Raw genomic sequence first — 26,193 nt, 5'->3', positions numbered from 1 at the left:
ATGTTTCTCTGTACAGCACTGCATACATCTGGCATGAGCTATGCATACGATTAATAACAATCTACTTTACAACATGACCTTCTCTCCCTGAGACTGCAGCTTTTCACCCAAAGACATATTCATGTATGTGCTCTGTTCACAGGCACTCCTGTATCTGCTCTTGAATATAACCCCCACCTCTCTGAGACTGTATACCTCTCACTAAAGAAGAATGCCCCCAATGTCCTTTCCTATGCATTGCTGTATGTGCTCCAGAGCGGAGTCCCCGGAGATCACAAGTCCTTTCCTGAGGAGAATTCCCTTCAGGCCTCCCACCAGATGCCTCCGTACTTTACAGCCACTCGAGGACCAAGGGGAATACATGAGAGGCTGATAATCAGAATGGGCTGGGAAACCCGGTTGCTTTTCAGTGCTTGACACTGGACTTTGGTTCTCAACAGAAAAACTAAGCGCTGATGAAGCCAGTGAGATCACTTACTTTGTGTTCTTCTGCTGGTTGTTTCTGGTTTGGCTGGAAAGAAAAACATGCATAAGAAAAGTAACTGGTAAAGCTGCTTAATGTATGTCATGTTCTGCTTTAGATATGTACACTCTTTATCAATCCAAAAAGAGAAACCAATCTCTATTCCACATAATGTAATACAAACATTCTAACAAGGAACAGAATATCCAAAACTACTTACAGCATTTCCTCTTGTAAATGCAAATGATCTAATTCCAATTAAATTTAAAACTGGTATCATGCAGGGTACATGCATGCCCAGAATTGTGGCTAAATAGCACCGATTTTAATCATATACCAGTGTGTTGAATAAACAATGTCCACTGTTATTTTTTAGAAATGTGAATAAAACACTTGTTTTGCATGTTCTTGGGAAATTAAATAGTTAGATTCTGACTTTCATCTAACAGGTGCAAAAACGCCAAGAAGACCTCGGGAAAATTCTGGATTTAAATCCATGCCAAATGTCCACTGTTTAAAGACAGTGCTTTTTATTTAAAGCTCATCATTTATCTTGCATAGCACTGAAGAATGGAGTTGTCCTGCTAGAAAGTAAGCCACAGCTGGTATCCTAACCACTGCACAAGATATCTTGTTCCTAATAGGTGTAGAAACACCAGACTGGTGTTCGTAAAATACTGGCTTTAAATCCCTGGCCCGACACTGCACTGTTTCCTCATTCTCCACCTGCAGCAAGAGCAAATTTACCCTGCTGTAATGTCTTCCCTGAGACTATACTTTTCAGCCAAAGACAAATTCATGTTTTCGGGTCCCAGGGAAGGTAGCTAACCGAGATCTCTTGTTATAACCTTTTTACAAAATTTACAAAATTATACAGTTAAACTGAGGTAAACAATCTTACTTTAGTTGCAACTATTGTAAATAGATCCTTCTGTAAATAAGTTCCTTCTATCTTAACGGTTGTTCTTTTATTCTCCATTCCATGCTACCTATCTTTTCCCTCCTCTCCTGTCTCCCTCACCCCTCTCCTCTTTCTCGCCTGCTCCCACCCCCCTCCCCCTGTTCATTGTAATTTCCTCCTTATTTTGAGTTACTTGTAAACCGGCGTGATGTGCCATACGAACGTCGGTATATTAAAAGTTGTTAAATAAATAAATAAATAAATAACCTCAGATCCACACATGGGTGGTGTGGGAATATTGCCATATAAGGAATATACTTGGAGAGTACAATGCAGTCTTAGGCATCATTGGGAGAATCTTCCCCTACATTCCATTTTACAAGATATGCTGACTTTTGCCATTAAACGGGCATGTTATATTAAAGATCATGTTGTGAATTTAGCCTTTTATTCACAATGTGTAACATAGTGCTGGGTAAAGGGGACCAGGGCTGGTGGAAGCACTAGGTGACCTCCTAGGGTGCCAGAGGTTGGGGGGGGGCGGCAGCTTGGTGCTTCCACTTGCCCTGCTTAGATGTGGTTTTCGAGCAGCAGTAGAGAAGATTTCTGACTCTTTCTGGAGTCACCCTCCAGTATGCAACACAGTTGCCCTCCCAGGCGTGTAAGCGCTCTCATTCTCTGCTCCCAGCCACACACTGCTCCAGATCACTTCATCGCCAATGTTGCTCCGCCTCCCGAAGCTTCTTTCTTCTGGCCCCATGGAGCCAATCACTGATACTGCTTTGCCCCCCAAAGCTTCTTTCTTTTGGTTTATGTGGGGCCAACTGCCGTCACCGGAAGGTGCAGGAGGCATCAGTGGAGAAATGAAGCAGGTGTTACAGGCATGTGCATCCTAAAGGACAGAAGTAGGAGTGCTTTTGGCTAGGTCCCCATGGCTGAAGAGAGGTGGAGCACAACATCTGTCCTACAAACCGGAGAGAGAGGAAGTGGGCCTGAAGAGGATACTACTGCTGTTGAGAGAGAAAGAGAGCACTGCATTGTGTATGTGTGAGAGACAGCATGTTTGAAAGAGCATGTGGTTGTATATGTCTGTAAGGGTATGTGAGAGACATGTGAGAGAAAGCGCATATGAACACAAGCATGTGTTTGTGTGTGGAAGAGAGAGAGCGAGTATGTCTGTGTGTGTATATGGAAGAGAGAGACAGAGTGTGTGTGTGTAAGCTGCCATGATGTTTAGCAGTGTGCGGTTGATAAATAATTTGAAATAATTAAATAAGTGGGAGGCAGAGTGGGCATGAGTATGAGTATGTATATATGGGAAAGAGAGAGGGCAGGCCTGAGTGTGTATATGTGGGGGGAGAGAGAGCAGGCATGTGTGTGTGTGTGTGTGTGTGTATGTGGGGTGAGAGTGAGAAATGGTGTGTATGTGGGGGAAAGAGCGGGCATATGTGTATATATGCGGAGAGAGAAAGAGAGCAGGCATGTATCTGTATATGGGAGAGAGAGATCAGATGTGTGTATTTATGGGAGAGAGAGTGGGCATGTGTTTGTATATGTGGGAGAGTGTATGTGAGTGGGGGAGAGAGAGTGGACATGTGCAAGTATATGTGGGAGGGAGAGAAGTTTATGTGAGGGGAAGAGAAAAAGAGTGTGTGCGTATGTGGGCAAGAGAGAGACAGTGTTTGTATGTGATTGTGTTGGGGGGAGAGAGAGTATATATACATGTGTGTGTTGGAGAGAGTATATAGGTGAGAGAGAATGGAGAAAGTTTGTATGTCCCTCCCCCGAACTCATTAATCCATGACAATCGCAGGGGGACTGGAAATCAAAAGTTCCCAGGTATGGAGAACAAAAGATATATTTTTTTATCCTTATTATTTTTAATTAATGGATCTTTAGCATGACTGCTGGGAAGGGGGGGGGGGCAAGGCTGTAAGGCTCACCTAGGGCACCTAATACCCTTGCACCATCCTGAAGGGGGAAATTTCACATATGGCTGTTGCAACGTTTGCCCACGATCATTCAGTAGTGATGTTCTTACCTTTCTGAATCGTCGTCCATACATTTTAAAGGAATATACATCTTGTTTTACTAAAGAGGTGATATATGTAGTCTGGTGCCCTTGCAAATTATAATATATTGGGAAAACCATATTGGTGATTAAGACTTGGATTCAAGAAAATGTAAGCGGTATTCACTGGAGGGAGGGGGAAGGAACTGAAGCATCTCTAGAAGTAGTATACCAGATAGCAGCACAACATGCTGCAGAAGATGTGACTTGCAGTGCTAGAAAGACCACGATTCGATCACCACTGGTGAGTTTTTGCACTGGCTTTTACAAAAAAGAGCAGATGCATATCTTTGATCGGTACCATGACACTATCTGGCTTAAATAAAGAACTAGAATGGGCTGCATTTTACTGAATTTTGTTTTGTTTATCTTTGTTATGTGTGACGTGTTTCATGTAGGCAACAAATGATTGGTTAAAATTTATTTAAATTGAGATGGAGCAACAATGACATATGGGATTGCCATTTTTGAATTACAAAGTAAGATGGAAGTCTGTTTTGCAGTAAGTGAGCTAATTCTTACATGAATCTTATGTTCTCTTTCTTAACTAAAATGGTAATTAGAGATTTTGTTTTGCAGAGATTACAACAGTGTAAATTTGCCCCTGAGGCAGGCAGAGAATGACGAAACTCTGCAGTGTCGGGGCAGGGATTTAAAGCCAATATTTTACTGACATCATTTTGGCATTTCTACACCTATTAGGAACAAGATATCTTGTGCAGTGGTTAGGATACCAGCTGTGGCTTATTCCCTACCAGGACAACTGCATTCTTCAATGCTATGCAAGATAAGGACTGTTTGCATTTACAAGAACTGATGAGATTTAAATAGAAAGCACTGTCTTTAAACAGTGGACATTGGGCAGGGATTTAAAGCCAGAATTGGTGTATTTGTATCTATTAAACAGAAGTCAGAGACTATTTTGTTTTCCCAATGCCTTGCAAGACATTCACTACCCTCTCTGCAAAGAAATATTTCATGGATTATCCCTGAATGTACCCCCTTTCACTCTTAGCCCATGACCCCTTGTTCTAGAGCCTCCTTTCCTTTCAAAGAAGCCCACTTCTGTGCATGGAAACCTTGAAGATATTTAAATGTCTCTGTCATATCTCCCCTAACCTGCCCTTCCTTCAGGGTACAAATGTTTAGATCTGAAGCATGTGGGAACAGAATTAAAGGATAAAGACAATTGTTCATTTTAGTAACCACCCTTTGGATGGACAATATCCTTTTGAAGGTGTGGCCTTATCTACCTGTTTGGTCACCTTAAGATCATCAGATATGATCAGCCCCAGATCCTGCTCTTCTTTCATGCTTAGAAGAATTTCTCTTCCTACACTGTACCTTTTCCTTGGGGTTTTGCAGCCTGAATGTATAACACTGCATTTTGTTAGCATTAAATCTTATCTGCCATACCCTAGCCCTTTCCTCAAACATTGCTAAATCCTTCCTTGTGTTCTCCACACCTTCCTGGCTGTCTACTCTGTTGCAGAGTTTGATGTCATCAGTAAAACGACAAAGCTTTCCCAACAATCCTTTCTCAGCGTTGCTCACGAAAATGTTGAAAAGAACCAGTCCAAAGACCAATCCCTGCTGTACACCACAAGTAAAGCCTGTCTCCATTCAGTGAACCTCATTTACTTGTTGCCTTCCATTCAACCAGTTTCTAACCCAGTCATTTATTTTAGGGCCCATATATTTTCCCTGAATAGGTCCCTGGTGAGACCTCATTTGGGAAACTGTGTACAATTCTGGAGACCAAACAGGATGGAGTCAGTCCAGAGGGTGGCTACTAAAATGGTCAGTGGTCTTCATTCTAAAGCACATGTGAGACAGACTTAAAGATCTAAAGACATTTACCACAAAGGATAAGCAGCGAGTTAGGGGAGATATGATAGAGACATTCAAATATCTCAAAGGTTTCCATGCACAGGAGGTGAGCCTTTTTCAATGGAAAGGAGGCTCTAGAAAGAGACATCATGGGATGAGGGTGAAAGGGGGTAGACTCAGAAGTAATCCAAGGAAATATTTCTTTACAGAGAGGGTAGTGGATGCATGGAACAGCCTTCCTGTGGTGGTGGTGGAGACAGTATTTGAATTAAGAAAGCATGGGATAAATACAGAAGACCTCTGAGGGAGTGATGAGAACTGTAAAGCTAAATTAGGTGGATGGGCAGAATAGAAATGGTATTTTTCTATGTCATGTTTCTATATTTCTAATGTTCTTATACTTTCATTATTGCCCCCTTGAAAATTACTGCTGCCAAAATGCAAGTAGTTTTTGAATAACCAAAACTGCATGTGTTTAGATTAATACACCACTTCCTGGACTGCCTCTACAGCCTTTGTTCAAACACATGTGCACTTTTACCTGTAGACAGCTGAGGCAATTTTTAAATCCTCAGTTTCCACTGGTAAAGTGCTTTTTTTTTTTTTTACCTGTGGGAAGGATATTGACCTCATTGTCTTCTCCCCGGTTTAGTTTGCATATATCATTTACCTTGAAAACAAAATATGCCATCAGAGGTAGTCTGAGGCTCAGGCTGTGTTAAATCACAACTCCTGTGCTCATCCCATTATTCAGTCACAAAGGATGTGTGGGGAAGTGAATGCTAGTCTGGAATACAGATTGTCAGTAGTAGTTTTTAAGGTTACCGTCTTCCGCTGGCTTGTTTACCAAAAACCTTTTCTCTTGATCATCGGGTTTGGTGACAACCATTGATGTGAGAGGGGTGACAAAGCCGTACTTTAAGGACAGATGCAGAATTTGAGCTTGCATATTTTTCTTCTCCTCCTCTTGTGCTGAAACACTAAAGAAGGAAAGATCTGTGCTGCAGCCTCTGAACGCACATTTCATGCTTCCAACATTCTTTGACTATCATGGGTTGTCTTAAATGTATTCAGTGTGCCAAGTTTTCCATCCAAGCAGAACTTCAGTTGCAAACTGGGACTTTTTTTTATTTCTAAAAAATATGCAAAATGTGCCAAAATAATGGAGGGTGGAAGTGACATTCAAAATGTTTTCCCTTTTTTTTTTTTTAAACAGAATACCAAAACACATTTATGTAATAGTATGTAATAGTATTAAGGCATGAAGCTGCATTAACAAGTGCTATGTACTGTACCACAGGAAAAATACAATTGTGACTTTTCTAATATTGCACATCAGTTATGTAGAAAACCCTCCCGGTCTGGCCACTAGTATACACTTTCAGGCCGAGACTGTACAGTGCGCTCCAGAGCGCACTGTTAGCCTGCATTTGACCGTGCGTTTTCGACGCGCTATTTTTACCCATTATAGAGTAAGGGGCAATACGCATCGAAAACACACGGCCAACCCCCCCCCCCCCAAAAAAAAACTAATAGCGCCCGCAACATGCAAATGCATGTTGATGGCCCTATTAGTTATTCCCGCGCGATACAGAAAGTAAAATGTGTAGCCAAGCTGCACATTTTACTTTCAAAAATTAACGCCTACCCAAAGGCTGGCGTTAATTTCTGCCAGCACCGGGAAAGTGCACAGAAAAGCAGATAAAACTGCTTTTCTGTACACCTTCCGACTTAATATCATAGCGATATTAAGTTGGAGGCCCCAAAATTTTAAAAAATTCCAAAATTAAAAAAAAAATGTTAAATTGGCTGGTGGCCCGCAGGTTGGAAGATGGATGCTCAATTATGCCGGGTCCGTTTTCTGAACCCATGGCTGTCAGCGGGTTTGAGAACCGACGCCGGTAAAATTGAGCGTCAGCTGTCAAACCCGCTAACAGCTGCCGCTCCTGTCAAAAAGGAGGTGCTAGGGATGTGCTAGTGTCCCTAGTGCCTCCTTTTACTGCTGGCCCTCATTTGCCCAGGAGAGTGGCCTGGGCGCGCGTTGGGAGAGTGGGCGCTCGCCTCGGAGCACCTGCTCTCCCGCGAATTTTACTGTATCAGCCCGTTTGTAAGGAGCCATCCATACCCCTCAGACCTTCCCACCTGGAGAGTCTGAATTGAATACCTAAAGACTATTTAGCCCAGCCATTTTAATACACTTGGGGTTCAGTTTGAGGAAGCGGTCAAGGAGTAAAAATGTATATTTTTTACACTCTATTGAGGCCTCCCAGCTTCACCCAAAAAGAAGTTTCTTTGGAACTGCTACCTCTCAAAGACCCTGCCAGAGGGTCTTTCTCCTATTAATTTACAGAGAAATAGATTTTTAAACCTGATATCCTTTAGGGGCAAAAAGATTCTCACCAGCGGATCTAAGACCTGTGAGCCTACTCCAAACCCTAGGTGGGCCAGCACCAATGATGGATCCTGCTGTGAGAGACAGTGAAAGGCAGAAGATGAAGGCCGCCAATGAAGAGTGGGTGACTCGCCAGAATGTCAAGAGGCCGCCAATGAAGAGTGGGTGACTCGCCAGAATGATGGCTACTGCCTGGAGACAATACCCTTATTCAATAAACGTACACATGCTTACTGTGACTCCAACATCATTCTAGCTTCAACAGCAAGAGGAAATGTGGAATAAAGGATCTGCACTCACAAAGGGGGAGTAGCTGGCTTGTTACGGCGGTTACTACCCCAAACCAAATAAGCCTGTTACTTCAATTTCTATGCAAATACAGCAGAGCTCTCTGCTTCAACGGCAGGGGAGAAGAAAAAAGGGTTCACACTCACAAAGCGGGGAGTAGCTGGCTTGTTACGGTGGTTACTACCCCAAACCAAATGTGCCTGATACTTCACTTTCGATGCATATCCAGCATAGCTCCCTGCTTCAACGGCAGGGGAGAAGAAAAACAACCAATAAGGGCTGTATAACATAGTCTGGGTCAAACAAATAAGCATGGGTGTAGCTTGCTTATTGCGGCGGTTACTACCCCTACTACCCCTAACTTATCAGCTAGATATTCACTTGGATGCAGCTCCATCACTGCTCTCTACATTAATGGTGGGGGTGGAAGGGAAATAGAACCAAGAGCTAAGAGAAACAGATAAGTATGAGAGAAAAAAGTGTGTGAAGCTTGCTGGGCAGACTGGAAGGGCCATTTGGTCTTCTTCTGCCGTCATTTCTATGTTTCTATGTTTCTATGTATCCAGTTTAACTTTTAACACATTTTTTGGACTAAAGAAGAGCGGGCAGGCTTTTGGATCCCCCTTCACCCCTGGGATTGTAGAGCTGATAACTTGCCTGATCCCACTGACTTTTCCCTAAGAAAAGTCCCCCGAGAAATATTAGTAAATACAATATGAAAGAACCAGTAAGGAAGGAAGACCAAGAGCAGGAGACCCTAATCTGATCTCCATACACCAAGTAACCAGGACAGGCCTGAAAAAAGGACACCTACCTACCCAGAATTATAGCTGTGCCATCAGTCAGATGTAAATTCACACTTCTGGACAATGGACTTTAATTTATGAGTATTAATCAGTAAACCTTTTATGTAACACCCAGACCTGGTCCTGTCTGAGTTATTGCAGCCTCTCACCCTTTGAGAAGCACCTTAAGTTCATTCACACATTGGCAACCTTTTAACATCGTCTGGGCCATAAGCTAGAGCTGCCCCCCATAAAATGAGTTCTTCCCCAGGGATTAAGCATCAAGCATGGGAATTGTTAGCCGGAGCAGCCCCAGAAGATATAAATTAGTTATGTGCCCTAGGAGCAACTATCCTCCAAAAAAGGGATTACAGTTATAAGAGATTTTTATTTAACATCGCCTCTGAATTCTGATAAACAAAAATTTCTTCTGAGTTGTTTTAGACCAAGAGCTAGGTTAGGTTTTGGATTCTTTTAGTAATTGGATGCTAATAGAAAAACTTAGTGCAGTAAAGTTACTGTGAGGTCAATATTCAAAGGCCTTTAGCCAGATAACTCACAAGTTAGCCAGCTAAATGGCAAGTTTTTGAATACTGGGTTACTTATCTGGCTAGATTTTATCCAAATAACTCTTTCTCTGGCAAAAAAATGTAGCCAGATAAATGAGTTGTTCCAGGGCAGGCCTAAGTTATCCAGCTAGCTTAGCTGATTTTCATTTGTATCAGATTAAGGGGGTCATTTTCTAAAGCTATCGCACGCTTGCGCTACCAGCTAGAAAGCTTAGCGCACACATGCACTAGCTACATCGGGGCGGAGTCGGCCCCGGAAGAGGAGGAGTCGGGGCGTCATTGGGGCCGACTCTGTGAAGACGGCGCAGACAGCGAAACGCTATGGCGCCATATCGCTGCCGGCGTCGCGCCGAATAACTACACCATAAAAGGCGTAGTTATGCCGGCTAGCGCAGGACTGCCCTCTGCTTCGCCCCCTGCCCCCCGTTAGTGCCGGGATTCACTAAGCCTTGCGGCATTAGTGAATCCAGGCTTAAGTTAGCTGGATAACTTTAGGCCTGCCTGAGAGTAGGCTTAAAGTTAGCCGGAAAACTTAAGGCATAACTGGTTATATTCAAAGAATATAGCCAATTAAAGTGGCAGCTTGAAAAAAGAAAATAGCCGCACTGCGGGCCTGCGGCCTGATAACCACCCTAACTGCAATATTTCAACTTTGGTCCTACTGGGCCAAGTACCCAAATTTAAAGAGCAAATGTTGCAAGGTCCATGTATTGGCCCCTCCTCCCTCCTTTCCCTTTTTTGTTTATTTAGTACTAAGACTCCCTCCTGCCCCCCTCCCAACCCTCCACCCACCCACAACATCAGGTACAGGACACTCCCCACCCCCCTGAAAACCCTAGGCGGGAGCAAGAGATTCTCTTATTTGCTCCTGGCGCTTCCAGTGCTGCTCTGACACTGTTCCACGTGAATCAGTAGTTTAGCATACATGCATTTAAGAGAACAGAATACATTTACAATGATTGAAAGGGGAATAGTTATACGGTAATCTTACAGCTTTTCCAACTGCTGTTGAATGGTTAAGCAAGCCCACAGTCTTTCAATGAAGTTTCCAAAAATGTATTTTTGTTCTTTGAACGTGTCTTCTCTTTCTGTTACGTTAGCTTCAACTTGAAGAACCAAGTCACTGGCATGCTAAAAAAAATGGAGAATGGACAAATAAAATCTTCAAGGTTAAATTTAAGGATGGGCAAACTCAGCCTGCTGTTACTTGGTTTGCATCCTCTAGCTCTCTGCTGATCTTGCTTGGTGAATTTGGATGAATCTGACCAGCGCATTGTGGATTTGCACTGGCCCTTTCATGTTTGCTTACTATAAGATCTAGTCAAAAGTAAAAGGGTAATTTTCAAAGGCCTTTCATGGGTAAAACAGTGTTTCAGTGGCAGAAATGGTCTTTTATAAAACTGCCCTCTTGATATGCAGAGAAACATAAGCACGTACTGCCTGTTTATGCATACGTTTACCATGACTGAGTAGAGCGTTCCTGGGGACAGAGTTGGGGTTTGGATTTACGTACCTACTTCTGAATTTTCAAAAGTATGTACATACATTTTCCCGAAAGGTTTCTGCACACATAGCAGGTATAATTGTGTGCAGGTGAATTTGGTGGGATAATTTTTAAAGTGGACTTATGTATATGTTTAAGTCCACTCTGAAAACTGGTATAACTTACACAGGTATTTGTTGCACAATTTAGGCGGGCTGATATAAGATTACTTCCTAAATGATCACATTTCAGCTACCTTCCCTGTGAGCTTCATCAAACTTCCCAAAATATTTGTGTTCTTTGATTAGACACATGGAACAATTTGGTCAAGACTTGACCGTGAATCCTTATCACGATTACATCTGTGAGCATGGCCAGACTGATTGGTAAAGAATCAGCTCTTTCAAATCAAACCAAACCAACTCGAGGAAAGGAAGAGGCTTTTTTTTCAGTAAGAAGGGCAATCTTCAGAATCCATTTACATGGTTAAAATTGGCCATCTGAAAATTGCCACCTCGTACCCAGGAAAAAGTATGCAGAGAGATTAAGAACACCCATACTTTGAACCGGGTAAGCAGCGGGCATTCCTGGGGGTGTTTTTAGGTTGGGGTAAGAAAATAACACATGTAGATTACATTTTCAATTCTATGTACATTATTTCTCAGGGAAACAGTCCCCATGGCAAAAGCAGATGGGAATCTCTGCGGGTACTTTTCCCCGGGGCAATTTTCCCCAGACTAAATAAGCAAACTACCTACGGATTTTGCATCAGCATAGGCAGTTCTGCATATTGCTCCCATAATCTGAACCCTACTTTATTTAAGAATGGAGCAGCTATCTTATTTAAGAACATAGCAGCTTTTTTAGGCAGCTTTCATAGTCATTCTGAAGGGAAAATACTTAGGATATCTGTGTTGTCTGTCTCTGATCCATGTATCATGGGCATCAGTGGAGAGCGCAAGGAAATGCTACAGCTCTGCAACCTGTCCCTGTGACATCATCAATTAATACCAGGTATCTTCTTAATTTCTATCTGCATATTCAAAAGGAGGAGCAGGACAGATAAAAAGCTGTTGAAGGCCATAGTTTGCCTCCCCTTGGCTTTGGAATGCTGCCGCTTGTGAGGTTGAATGTTGTTTCAGCATCTTGACAAATACTAATGGTTCAGGTTATGGAATTTTGTCTTATTTCCACAACTGTGCTAGTTTCACAGTCCTGAAAAGTACTGGCTTTACAACGTTTACAAAGTAGCTCATTTAAAACAAATCAAAGAAAATTCTTTTTCACTCAGCGCATAGTTAAGCTCTGGAATTCAATGCCAGAGGATGTGGTTACAGCAGTTAGTATAACTGGGTTTAAAAAAGGTTTGGATAAGTTCCTTGAAGAAAAATCCATAAACCGCTATTAATTCATAAGCAATAGTAGCTTGAGATTTATTTAATGTTTGGGTACTTGCCAGGTACTTGTGACTTGGATTGGCCACTGTTGGAAACAGGATACTGGGCTTGATGGACCCTTGGTCTGACCCAGTATGGCAAATGTTATGTTCTTACATTCTAAGTTTACCAGCACTCACTCAAAAATAACTTTGCTGTAACAAGGAGTACAATTGCATAATACTGCCATCTTTTGTTTCACAACTATTATGCAAGCCTCTAGAAAACCGTTAAAATATTTAAAATTGTGAGCTCCATGGGTAACTTTTGAGTTACCTGGAAAAATCACTGAGGTTTAAATTTCTGGCCCCTCTAATCAGATACATTTTACCCAGGTAACTTTGAAACAGCCGCACAGGCATATATGTACTCGTGCATGCCAGCTCGTGTCCAGAGACGTGCTCGCATGTTATAAAATCGGCAGGGCATGCATACATCTATGCCCATGTGTGTGCGCAAATACTGGCTCTACCACATAAGGGGGAGGGATTTAATTAGATATGCCCGCTGACGCAATTACCAATTTCTCCAATCCATTCCCAGTTCACCTCGGTAAATGCTAGGACTTCCTAAACCCCCAAATTAAGCTGCCTTGCTTTTACCCTTTTAGCCCCAATCCTTCAAACCTCACTAACTAGCCTTGTTTTTTTTTTTTTATTATACTAGTTACATACCATCCATAGTAGAAGTAAAGATACGCTGACAAGGACCCTGGTGCACGCTTGTGCATGTAAATAGTTATGCTCTGTTTTAATGCTAAAATGTGGGGACACTCATGCCCCACCCAGATCACGCTCTCACCCTGCCCATGTTTCCCCAAAACGTTTTTGTGCGCATGCCAGGAGATACACGCATACATGTATGCTTTTTAAAATTCGTGCAGTGCACACTGGCACAAGAGACGCGCGTGAATTTCCCGGCTTTGGCTTAGGGGTAAATTTTAAAATTTTCCCCTAAGCTATTATCCAGATAAAATGTATCCAGATAATGTTGAGGTATTCTAGGGTGGAGTTAAATTAGCCAGAAAATGTATCCAGCTAATTCTGGACTTCCCTAAGAGCAGAGCAGATCAGTCCTAAATTTATCCAGGTACATGTATCCGGTTAACTTTAACCTTAACCAGATATATTCAAAATATAGCCGATTAAGTAGTAAAAATTCCCCAAACTTCTGGGCCAGCAGGACTGAACCCAGGACTGAACCCCTCCTCCCAAAAAAAACCCAAAACAAATGACAGTGACATTAGGCATAGCACTGGATCCTCCCCCAAGCTGCCCAAATGATGCCAAATATGTTGTGGACCCTGGCAGCCTTTGGAGCTTCCGCACTACCTTCCCCCCCCCGGTAGCATCCAGCGGTAGTATAAACTACCAGCATTGTTATCAGAGAACTATTTGGCAGCTTATGCTACCAGCATGATTGTCAAAGCAACACTGGACACTGCCCGGAGCAGTAGGAACATACCTTGCTCTCGGGGGCCCTGGAGCTTTTGGAGGGTTCTGAGTGGGGTGGGAGTGTTGAGTAGGGGTTGCAGGTGGGAGGGGGGCAGAGTAGAGGTTATGAGGGGGCCCAGAGCTCACCTGTTTGTTCTAAATCTTTGGGGGGGGGGGGGAGACAGGAAGCTCTTCGGGCTGCTATGTCCTACAGTGGATTTGACTTTGCTTGGGAGCTTGGAGGGTGGGTGGGTCGAGTATTAATGCCTGACATCATTGTCAATTATTTGGGGGAGGAGAGATAAGCTCTACTTGCCCAAAAAAGGTTTTGGTGGGTTTTTTTGCTACTTAACTGGCTGTATTTTAAATATTGCTGGTTATGGTTTAAATTATCTGTGCACCCGAATAATTTTAAGCCTATTACCCAGATAACCTTTGCTGAGTATATTCTGCAGCAGACTTGTCCCACTGAGTGTTCATGACAAGTTAGCCTGCTAAATTTAACCGGATAATTTGTCCACTCTCTGGCTTACTGAATATGGACCTCTGTGTTGGTGAAACAAAGGGAACTGTGCACTTTCCTCCAGGTAATTCTAAGGCTACAGTCTTCCTTATTATGTTAAATGATACTTACCAGTCGAGCTTTAATTTCTCCTGTGAAAATGTCAAGTTTATCTTCAGTAATGTGTCCAGCCACAACAATTTCAGAGCCATCAAAAAACTGTTTGAAGTTGTTCTTTGTTAATTCTGCAACGGTATTTTCAGGATACTGTAGTTCAATGTTCAGTAGTGTAGGATTTGCCACCTCTTGATAGAAGCCCTGAAAAAAATGAAGACCTGTGAGTGACATCATACCAGGCTGATGTGGTCTTCAATTTAGACCCCCACCAGCCGATGAGATGGCATACTGGACTTTTAACTTGGACTCTTGTAAACCGTATCATGCAGAACGGCAAGAAACATTCTGGTTGCAGGAATCTGAGAAACTGTATTTCCAATAATTAATTATACAGGACATGTACTGCTTATCACTATGTTGTCGTTGATGTTACATAGAAACATAATAGATCAGGAGTGGCCGACGTCCATCCTCAAATGGCACAAACAGGCCAGGTTTTCAGGGTATCCACAATGAATATGCATGAGATAGATTTGCATACAATGGAGGCAGTGAATGCAAATCTATCTCTTGCATATTCATCGTGGATATCCTGAAAACTTGGCCTATTTGTGGGTCTTGAGGTCCAGAGCTGGCCATCCCTATAATAGATGATGGTAGAAAAAGATCAAGTGGCCCATCCAGTCTGACCAGGTTCTCTGATCCACATTGCTAAGGATGTATCCCAGTCAAAATCTTCACTGCTTGTAGGATATTGCACCTTACCCAAGACAATTGTTGTTGTCTCCTGTTTGGTTCAGGATGGATGGATGGATTTCAGCCTTTGCTGCCCTTAGGCACTGTTGATGTCCTGGTTCGATGCTGCTCTCCCCCACCCCAACCTCTGACTCCCCGCCATAACAAAGGACTTTCAATATCCCACCTGTTCATCAGTGAACTTATGAATCCCCTTCAATCCCTGGACTTCCACCTCTAATGAACCTCCAATTCCCCTCTCCTTCCACCGCAGATCTAACACTAGATTCCCACCCTGGCCTAGACCCTGCCACCTCTCTGCAGACCTAAGGGCTAGGGATCCAGCTCTGGTGCCACTGCTTTAAAAAGGCAGTGAGTGCAGGGACTGAGTCAGGCCAGGCCATGCACTCTCATGCACCATGCCTTTCATGGAAGCTCAGAGGTTAAGGGTCATGGCCTGACTCAGTTCCCACACTCATTGCCTTTTTATAACAAAGAAGTCTGTGGAGGGCCAGTGGGAGGAAAGAGATTGTGGGTCTGGGCAGGAATTGGGTTGCATTGGGAGGGGGAGGAAGGATGGTGAGATTAGAAGCCTGTGCAGCAGGAACTTTGCCACCCCAGGCATAGACCTACTGTGCCTATTTGGGAAATCCAAGCCTAACTCCAGGCAGTTCTATACAAATTTCTACATCTAATCCAGCACCCATCAGCCTCCCCCCTCCAATCTCACACCTAAGCTTTTCAACAATCCAAGCATCCACCAAAACCAGTGATGCCACTGGCCAGACTTTCAGCCACTTAGGTCCCTGTGATCTTACTGGAACGTACCTGGCCTCCACTAACCTGCTGGCATTGAGTCATTTAGTTTCTGGGTCTGCTGGTATGCACCTGGCAATCCCATGGCCTAGTGTGTCATCAGGTTTACATGACCTCTCAACCTTGTTCCCACCACAGACTTCCATATCTGACCAAAGCATGTCCAGATTCCAATACAAGTGGTGGTATATCCCACCTCAGCGGGCAGGTTGTTCCAGGCTTTATTCTCTTACTCTTTGAGTCTTACAGTCCCATACTTAATTCATCATTTAAGCACTCTTCCATTTTTTACCATCATGTTTTGTAAGATACATACAGCTAAGACAAGGTCTCAATTTTTGCTCAAAAATGCAACAATACTCCTTTGATTCTTACAACTCTTCTTTTATTAATTTATCTATTTCTTCAACCATATAAATACCACATTAAACGATAATCATCAAATTTTCAAATATTTCAAAACTACCAACCATTCATTCATCCCGATTCATACTATCACCAATCACACACACCCCAGCCCTGTAAACCTTAAACATATAAGATCAATATTGCAAATCTATCCTTTTAAATAAACAGTTCAATCAATTTCTCAAACTGTATTTTCTCATCACTGTCAATCTCTTGCATTAGTCGAGAAGTACTCTGAGACATAGAACCACATAATCATTTATTGCCGTCGTGTCTGCACTTGCACAAAGTTATTGTCATTTCTGATGTTCACTCTGTTCGTATCACCTACATCAGCAATACCCCACTTTCTTGTAGATTATACACCAAGGTCCATTTCTTCCTCCTGTGCAGGGATTATAATCCTTCTTTTGTAAAAATCACATTTATTCTCATCGAAACATTTATCCTTGTCAAACCATACCCGACGCCATGGCATTTCGGTGGCTCTTTGCCACCTGCATCAGGGGACAGTTCATAAATGGGCTCACAACATTCCCAATAAATCCAAATTTCAAAGTGCCTCTCAGTTAAGCATTCAGTTCAATCTTATGGACGCTTGTTTTCATAGAAATCTGAAAACAAATCATCATCACATTACCTCTAATAAACAAATATTGCAAATATTCATTTACCTCCCCCTTAAAAGCTTCACCCTACAAACAATACACACAAATACCACATTCACGTCTTCACCCAACCACATTCAAATATTGCCTCTTCACTTTGCTATTCACAGCGACTTTGAAACCTCCCCGCCATACCTCGACTTGCAAAACATCCACCCCACCCCCCCTCCCTTCCCCTAAACTACACCTTCTCCACCTCCACCTCCAAATTTGTAACAATACTCTTCAGAATAAGATTAAACCCCACTCTCCTGTTCTTCAAGAGTTTAAGAGATTTTTATCCTTCGCTGATTCCCACAGCCAGACTTATTGCCCGTTTCAAATTTAAGCGTTCTGAATCATAAACATATAACTTCTATCGAACCAGTATTACTCCCCCATAACATCACACCACATGAAACCAAGATATATATCCCACACACTCACACTTACCCAATTGCATTCAGTTCTCATCTCCAAATCTCAAATGCTCTCTGTTAACAGCGGCTGTGAGCTTCACCGCCAAACCTTGATTTTAAAGAGCCAAATTCCATCCCCCTCCCTCCCCCTATGTAGTGACTTCACGGACGCCACATTCTCTTATCCCACCTTTAAAGTTTACCTTTAAATTTCAACATGACAAATAAAGGGCGTCTCCATGGGGGCGTCGATGGCATGTATGCCTCGATGCCCTTTAAATTGAATGTGAGATTATGGAACGCTTCATGGATGACATTTTGATCATATGGGAGGGATCCCTGGAAAGTCTAGAGGAATTTATTAAATGGTTGAATTTACAAAATGTCCATTTATAGTTTTCTGCGGATATTAACGATAGGGTGATACATTTCCTAGATATTGAGATTAAGAGGGAAGGAGATGGTTTTGGGTTTTCTATATATAGGAAGGACACAGACAGGAACACTATACTCCATTTTCAAAGTTGCCATCCGTTGAAACTTAGAGAAAATATCCCCATGGGTCAATTCCTTTGGTTAAGGAAATTGTGTTACTCTAACTCAGAATACCTTTCCAAAGCACAGGAGATGTATCAGAGATTTAGGGAAAGGGGATACCCGAATAGGGTGTTGAAAAGGGCCATGAAAAGGGGTAGGTGGGCAAATAGGGATTTATTATTGGCTCCAAAACAAAAAGAAAAACAATTTAATTTGATTTGGGTGCTTCCCTTTACTCCAGATCCCTGGAGAGTACGTAAGAGTATCATACAACATTGGGACATTTTGAGATTACATCACATATTTGAGGAAAAGCCATTGTTTGCTTTTTCCAGGGCATCCAATCTCAGGGACAATTTGGTACATGCCGAGGTTGTCAGTGATGAAAGAAGGGATAATGCATCAAATGGGCATAACCCATGTGGTCATTGTAAGGTCTGTCCACAGCCCTTTAGGGGAAATGAGATTGCATTAGTAAATAATAAGGTGTTTAAGTTACGAGCTTCCACCCCATGTAAATCGGAAAGGGTAATATATATGATTTGATGCCCCTGTGGGATGAAATATAATTATATAGGAAAATCAAAGAGGACATTAAAAGTCTGGATCTAGGAACATATGAGCTGATTACGCTGCAATCATTGGAGGCCCCCGCTGGTTGACCATTGGAGGGTGGCATAACATGAAATAGAAGATTTGAGATTCACTGTCCTTAAACAGGTGAAACTGAGAAAGAGAGGTGGGGACATCAATAAGATTCTTCTGATTAAAGAACAGATATATATTTACCAATGGGACACGGTAGTACCGAGGGGTCTCAATAAAGAAGCAGAGTGGCATGTTCTGTTTTGAGTGCAGACTTTTGGGATTTAGAGTGTTTTATATCTTTGAGATAATAAGAGGAGACTCTAGATATAAATAGGAGGAAATTTGATTGTAAAAAATAGGAGGATAAAAGCTCTTTGAGATGAGTTATTTGGAAATGTCATGTTGAAATTTAAAGGTAAAATTTAAAGGTGGTATAAGAGAATGCGGCGTCTGTGAAGTCACTACATAGGGGGAGGGAGGGGGTGGGGTTTGGTGGTGAAGCTCACAGCCATTGTTAACAGAGAGCATTTGAGTTGTGGAGATGAGAATTGAATGCAATTGGGTAAGTGTGAGTGTGTGGGATATATATCTTGGTTTCATGTGGTGTGATGTTATCGGGGAGTAATACTGGTTCGATAGGAGTTATATGTTTATGATTCAGAACGATTAAATTTGAAACAGGCGATAAGTCTGGCTGTGGGAATTAGCAGAGGATACAAATCTCTTAAAAACTCTTGAAGAAACAGGAGAGTGGGGTTTAATCTTATTCTGAAGAGTATTGTTACAAATTTGGAGGTGGAGAAGGGAGGGGGTGGGGTGGATGTTTTGGAAGTCGAGGTATGGCGGGGGATGTGCAGACCAAAAGTTTATGTTCATAAGTCCATAAGTCGAAAGGGGGGGGTCAATTTAATACAATTTAATTGTATATCCAAGTTCTGTATTTCCTGTTCCTTGTAAGACTCAAGTCAGTCATTTCAATAGTTACATGTAAACCGAAGTGCTTAGTGATTCTGTCTCTAGAACCTCGGTATATAAAAATGTTAAATAAATAAATAAATAAATAAATAAATAACTAAATAAATTTCGGTCAATATGGACATATGGAGAATTCCATAAGTTGAGTCTATGTCCATACGTGCACCGGTTCCCTAAATAAAAATTTAAACCCCTCACCCTCCTTAATCCCCCCCCCAAGACTTACCAAAGTTCCTTTTGGGTCCAACGAGGGTCCCGGAGCGAATGCGCGGGGAATCACGTGACGTCCGCGTCACTCCGACGTGACGCCGACGTCACGTGCTCCTCGCAAAGGAGTACAGAAATGGTGTCCTGACTCCTCGCTGGACCACCAGGGAGTTTTGGTAAGTCTTGGGGGGGGGGATTAAGGAGGGTGAGGGGTTTAAATTTTTATTTAGGATCAACAATCGCGATTTCCAACGTATTCAACATAGCTATGTGAATAAGTTGGAAATCCGATCGTTTTCACCTCATCACTTTTTAAGTTTAAAAAAAAAAAAGTTGCGTTTTACATATAAGTTCAAAACGAATGCACACCCCTAATGGCGGGGAGGTTTCAAAGTCGCTGTGAATAGCAAAGTGAAGAGGCAATATTTGAATGTGGTTGGGTGAAGACGTGAATATGGTATTTGTGTGTATTGTTTGTAGGGTGAAGTTTTTAAGGGGGAGGTAAATGAATATTTGCAATATTTGTTTATTAGAGGTAATGTGATGATGATTTGTTTTCAGATTTCTATGAAAACAAGCGTCCATAAGATTGAACTGAATGCTTAACTGAGAGGCACTTTAAAATTTGGATTTATAGGGAATGTTGTGAGCTAGGGATGTGCAGCCAAAATATTTTCATTGCATCCATGATACGTATTCGTCGGGGGTCATTTCCGTTGCATTCGGACGTATGGCGCCCCCCGATACATTGATATGTGAATTTGTTTTCCGGTTCCCATTAAAGTCAATGGGGGAAGGATTTCCAGCCTATTTTTGGCTGCAGAATTGGGGTTTTATTATCAATTTTGATGAAACTTCTGGGGAGCAATCACCACAACAACAAAAGAGTTGCAAGGTACTTAGACTGTGGCAAAGTGGCACCAAAATGTCAATAATAGCCTAAGGCACTGTAAAGGTGCAAAGGGGTACCAGAAGTGGCAAGAGTGCAGCAAGAGTGTCAAAAACACACCACAGCTTCAATAAAGAGCACCGATAACAGATGCATGAACCCTTGAAGGCAGCATGACAGGCAAAGCGGTAAAACAAGTGGCATTGACATCCTACAGCACAATGAAGGGGGAACATAGCAAGCAGAAAGACTAGCACCAACACACTGAGGAACCATGATAGTGGCAATAACACCACAAGGAGGTGAGTGAGTCATCTGGTGACTGGCAGCAAGGCAGAGTGGCAGAAAGTTGATAGGGGCAAGACAGGCTGACAGAGCAGAGGTAGTCAGTTCCCTGTGGTTTGATAAGGGAAAGACAAGGAGGCAAGACAAGACGAGGCTTAGCATGTGGTGGGACTGTCAACTGTGCATACTGTGCACCCAACCCATCTTGAAACAGGGACCAGGGAGTCTAACACGAGTGCTAGGACCTGAAACATGATGAACTATGCCTGGGTGGAGTGGAGCATCTGTGGGTGCCGATTTTGGTGGTAGTAGCAAATATTCAAACAAGAGCCCTGGGGAGAGTTCCCTTTCCTATGAGCAGGAAAGGGCTCCCTAGAATGGGTTCGCCCCTAGAGTGGGGTGTTTCCATTGGCGTCCAGTGAGCTCTCGCTGGTCTTTTAAAATCCAGTGGATGTAGCTGATATACAAACGAGAGTTTAAGGCCGAGACAGAGGAGGGTGAATGTGAACAGCGGTGCAACATGGGTCAGAGGGTAGAAACAGACAGGCTACACCCGGGGAGAGTTCCCTTTCCTATGAGCAGGAAAGGGCTCCCCCCCTAAAGTGGGGGGTTTCCATTGGGGTCTAGTGGGCTCTTGCTGGTCTTTTAAAATCAGGCTGGCTGCACCCGGCATTCCCAGGGACTCTAGTGTGAGAATATCCTTGACAAAAGACAGGTAAGAACATAAGAAAATGCCATACTGGGTCAGACCAAGGGTCCATCAAGCCCAGCATCCTGTTTCCAACAGTGGCCAATCCAGGCCATAAGAACCTGGCAAGTACCCAAAAACTAAGTCTATTCCATGTTACCATTGCTAATGTCAGTGGCTATTCTCTAAGTGAACTTAATAGCAGGTAATGGACTTCTATTAGTTTTAAATGTGCCCCATGCTAACTTCATGGAGTGCCCCCTAGTCTTTCTACTATCCGAAAGAGTAAATAACCGATTCACATCTACCCATTCTAGACCTCTCATGATTTTAAACACCTCTATCATATCCCCCCCTCAGTCGTCTCTTCTCCAAGCTGAAAAGTCCTAACCTCTTTAGTCTTTCCTCGTAGGGAAGTTGTTCCATTCCCCTTATCATTTTGGTAGCCCTTCTCTGTACCTTCTCCATCGCAATTATATCTTTTTTGAGATGCGGCGACTGTTGTGAACCCCGATCGCGTTTGCATGCGACCGGGCTCCCCTACCTTCTCCAGCCAGGCCGGCTCGGGTCCCCTTCCCCGCGGTCTGCGGCGCACGGGCCACGGCAGCAAGATGGCCACCATCCGGGGAGCAGCGTCGTCAAGCCCGCGATCAGCCCCGCCCCTTAAAGGGGCCGGAACACGGAAGAGGGGCCGGCCCCGGAAGAGGACGTCAGCAGGGAGGGATATTTAAGTCCCTTGCAGTGAAGGGCTGATTGCCTTTGCAATAGGTCTGGTGGTTTTGTTCCTGTGTGCGGTTCCCAGCTGTTTGACTCCTGCCTGCTTGACTTTGCCTTGCCCGCTGCCTGCCTGGACCTCGGATTGGACTCTGACCTTGCTTTGCCTGCTGCCTGCCTGGACCTTGGATTGGACTCTGACCTCACCTTGCCTGCTGCCCGCCTAGACCCGGATTGGACCTGACTTTGCCTTGCCCGCTGCCTGCCTGGACCTCAGATTGGACTCTGACCTTGCTTTGCCTGCTGCCTGCCTGGACCTCGGATTGGACTCTGACCTCACCTTGCCTGCTGCCCGCCTAGACCCGGATCGGACCTGACTTTGCCTTGCCGCTGCCTGCCTGGACCTCGGATTGGACTCTGACCTCACCTCGCATGCTGCCTGCCTGGACCTCGGATTGGACGTTGACCTTGCTTTGCCTGCTGCCTGCCTGGACCTCGGATTGGACTTTGACCTTGCTTTGCCTGCTGCCTGCCTGGACCTCAGATTGGACTTGACCTTGCCTTGCCTGCGGCCTACCCGGACCTTCGGATTGGACACTGACCCCTGCCTGGAACCAGGACGCTGTATCTGGTTGTCGTTGGCCTGTACCCAGTTCATGCTGAGGCCCAGCGTAGGGTACTGAGGGGTTCTAGTACCGGGACTTCCACCTTCCAGAGACGAAAGGCACCTAGATTCCTCAGGTGGGTGACTTTTACTCTGGGTCAAGGATCCACCTACATAACAGATTGCAAAGGCCATGGACCCGGTGGACCTGTCCGGTCTTCAGGCAATCCCAGGCCTCGCCCAGCAGCTGATGCAGCAACGTCAGCAGCAACAACAACAACTAAGCTTGGAAGCACTAACAGCCACGGTGGACCGGTTAGCTCGGCATCTGGAAAGACCCCATGGAGCCGAGGCCGCTGTTCCAGCACCACCTCCACCAACTATTCATGCTTCAGTATCTCACTTGCCCGCTCCTCCTCGCTTTTCCGGGGAGGCCAAGTTATGTCGAGGATTTCTTAACCAGTGTTTTATAAGGTTTTCGTTACAAGGACAACAATTCCCCAATGACCAGACGAAAACCTCCTTTATCATCTCTTTGCTCGACGGGAAGGCCATGGCCTGGGCATCCCCTCTCTGGGAAAAGACAGACCCCATATTGAATGACTTGTCTCGGTTCGTGACTACATTCCGCCAGGTGTTTGATGAACCCGGAAGACTGGCTACCGCTTCATCGGAACTACTAAATCTACGCCAAGGTTCCCGTACGTTGGCAGATTTTGCTATCGAATTTCGGACACTGGCCTCCGAGTTAGGATGGCAATCGGACTGTCTGAGGGGCATTTTTCTTGAAGGCTTATCTCCCCGCATCAAGGACGAACTTGCGGGTAGAGATCTTCCGGAGGATCTAGATTCCTTGATCGACTTGGCGGGCCGTATTGATCGACGAATCCAACAGAGGGCCAGAGAAACAAGATCATCTCGCCGACTATTTTCCTTGGCTCCCAATTTCTCCCGTCCATTGGTAACTCCCGGCACAGCAGTTAAACATGGGTCAACAGGTCCTAAGAGATAGGCTGCAACACTAGGGAGAGTTCCCTTTCCTAAGAGCAGGAAAGGGCTTCCTTGGAATGGATTGGCCACTAGAGTGTATAATGGTACAAATTGTTTGGATTAAATCATTTGCAAACAGATCATGACTTCATAAGCAAGACGAAGGAAGTCCTCTTCTCTGCCCTGAAACCAAAGAAAACTCTTTGTTTTATTTAAGGATCAATGCTGTGAAGGAGTACTAGTTTTAATTGCCAGAGACTGAGGTTTCCCTTTGCAACAAGGGTTCAGCCATTAGGACTGGACGGACAGGCAGAGCAATCGAGGTCAAACACTTGTAGGAACATAAGGCCTCGACTGACAGGCACAGCAATCGAGGTCAAACACTTGTAGGAACATAAGACCTGGACTAACATGCAAAGCAGTCGAGGACAGAAGTCAATCCCACCTAGGGACATAAGGCCTGGACTGACAGGCAGAGCAATCGAGGTCAAACACATGTAGGAACATAAGGCCTGGACAGTTGATGGTCAGGCACAGCGTTTGAGGTCAGGCCCTTGTAGGGATGTATGGACTGGGCAGTGTACGGTCAGGCAAAGCATTCGAGGTCAGGAACATGTGCTGAAGTGCTTATATTATCTGGAGCATAGGAGGCAGTTGGAGCTGCTGCAAGGCTTTGAATTGCTTTTATTCATCTTGCCATTCACAGGGAAAATTTGGAAACCCAAGCAAAGGCAGGTTTACTTTAAAAAACACTAGCATTTCCATCAACTCTGGTGCCAGCCTTGAGCGGTGAGGGCTCATGATATCCCCTGTCATTGAAAAGACACATTCACTGGGCACACTGGTTGGTGGACATGACAGATATCGCTGAGCCACTTTGGCTAGGTGTGGCCAGACAGTGGACTTGTGTGCCCAATATGCCAGTGGATCTGTCTGCATGTTCTCTATTGACTCTGAGAGATACCGTGTCACTGACAGCTGTGCTGGTGTCTCCTTTGCTTGGGCGGGCTTAGAGTCACTCATGCCAGCTGCTTTCTCTCTCGCCCGTTGCACAATTGATGAATTTTTATGGGCAACATGCCTTGGGCGTTCTGACGTGGAGGAAGAGGTACTATCTGTCGCTGACACAGTGCTGCTCCTGCTTGGGCTAGCAGCACAACTCTCTGAAGTGCCTGCTGTTTCCACCTCTGCTTCAAGCCTAATCTGTCTCTGCCTATGGCGCTCCTGTTCACGGACTTTTGCTAACAGCAGCTCCTTCAGAAATGACAGACAATTGGACTGTAGGGCGAGTTTCCCTTTCACATGGGGATCACAGACTGAGGCGAGCATGTATGTGCGGTCGTCTGTTAAAGGCCTTAATCTGTCTTTCACCTGCTGCTGCAAAACGTCCAGACACTGCAGCACCTCAACTGTCATTCCCTCTTCCCGTTTAAAGGCCTCCAAATGTTCATCCCTATAGTTAATTTCCTGGATGATGTCAGCCAAGGTGGCACTTCTGGAACTCAGCTCCTCCGTGACATCCTTGAAGGGCTGCAGGATTTTTACCAGCTGACTCATGACTAACCAATCATGATGCCCTAGGGGATTCTGCACACCTATGTCCATTGTACCAGAAAGTTCATGAAGGGGTGTCTGCAGCTCCAGTAACCTCTCCAGCATCATAAAGGTGGAATTCCACCGGGTGGCAACGTCTTGAATGAGACGCTTGTGAGGCATATCCAAATGGATTAGCATGTCAAAATGCAAATTATTATGACATGCTAATGGGCGAAAAACATAGAATTAACTATTCAGGTGCTATTCACCTGTGGTAAGCAGGTAAAGCACCACCACAGAAAAAAACACCAGCATCAGCCTAGTGTTTAAGGCCAGGAAGATCTTCATTTTTATGGAAAAGTATGCATTTTCTAGTCTTTAGTAGACTATACTTCTTTACTGTTTTTTTTCAGATTTTACGCAAAAATATACATTTTATTACTTGTTTATGTGGTGATCTTTTACATTATTCATTATGGGCTGGATTTTAAAGGCCCTGCGACGCGTGTAAAGCCCTGGGATGCATCTAAGTCCCAGGGCTTTACAAAAGGGGCAGTCCAGGGGCGGGGCAGTCCAGGGGCCTCCAGCACAGCGGCCATTTGCCGCTGTGTCAGAGGATCACGTGCTAGCAGGCTGCCGGCGCGTGCAACTTGTACCTGCCTGGAGGCAGTCACAAAAGGTAAGACAGAGGTCAGGGGGGGTTAGAGTAGGGCTAGGCAGAGGAAAGGTTAGGGGAAGGGGTGGGAAGGTTAAAATAGGGGAAAGGGAATGGGGGAAGGCCGCAGATGTCGACACGTGCAAGATGCACTAGTGTGCACCCCCTTGCATGCGCTGGGTAGCCCGTGTACATGTAGGCCCGTGCATATGTTTTAAAATGTACCCCTA

The 26,193-nt window shown here is 44.2% G+C and overlaps 1 protein-coding gene across 1 annotated transcript in view; it reads right to left on the bottom strand.

Moving 5' to 3' along the window:
- LOC115090396 (inter-alpha-trypsin inhibitor heavy chain H4-like) overlaps positions 1-26,193 on the bottom strand; it is a 236,158-nt gene that overhangs the window by 146,953 nt on the left and 63,012 nt on the right. Inside the window, exons 11-14 of the mRNA XM_029599426.1 lie at positions 14,286-14,471; positions 10,291-10,430; positions 6,091-6,245; positions 479-511 (exon numbers count right to left, since the gene is read on the bottom strand). Coding sequence (XP_029455286.1) covers positions 479-511; positions 6,091-6,245; positions 10,291-10,430; positions 14,286-14,471 — 514 coding nt within the window. The remainder of the gene's footprint in view (positions 1-478; positions 512-6,090; positions 6,246-10,290; positions 10,431-14,285; positions 14,472-26,193) is intronic.

Source organism: Rhinatrema bivittatum, chromosome 4 (genome assembly GCF_901001135.1).
Source record: "Rhinatrema bivittatum chromosome 4, aRhiBiv1.1, whole genome shotgun sequence".
NCBI lineage: Eukaryota > Metazoa > Chordata > Amphibia > Gymnophiona > Rhinatrematidae > Rhinatrema > Rhinatrema bivittatum.
Note: the sequence above shows the minus strand (reverse complement) of the source record. Positions and strands in the feature narration are given on the sequence as shown.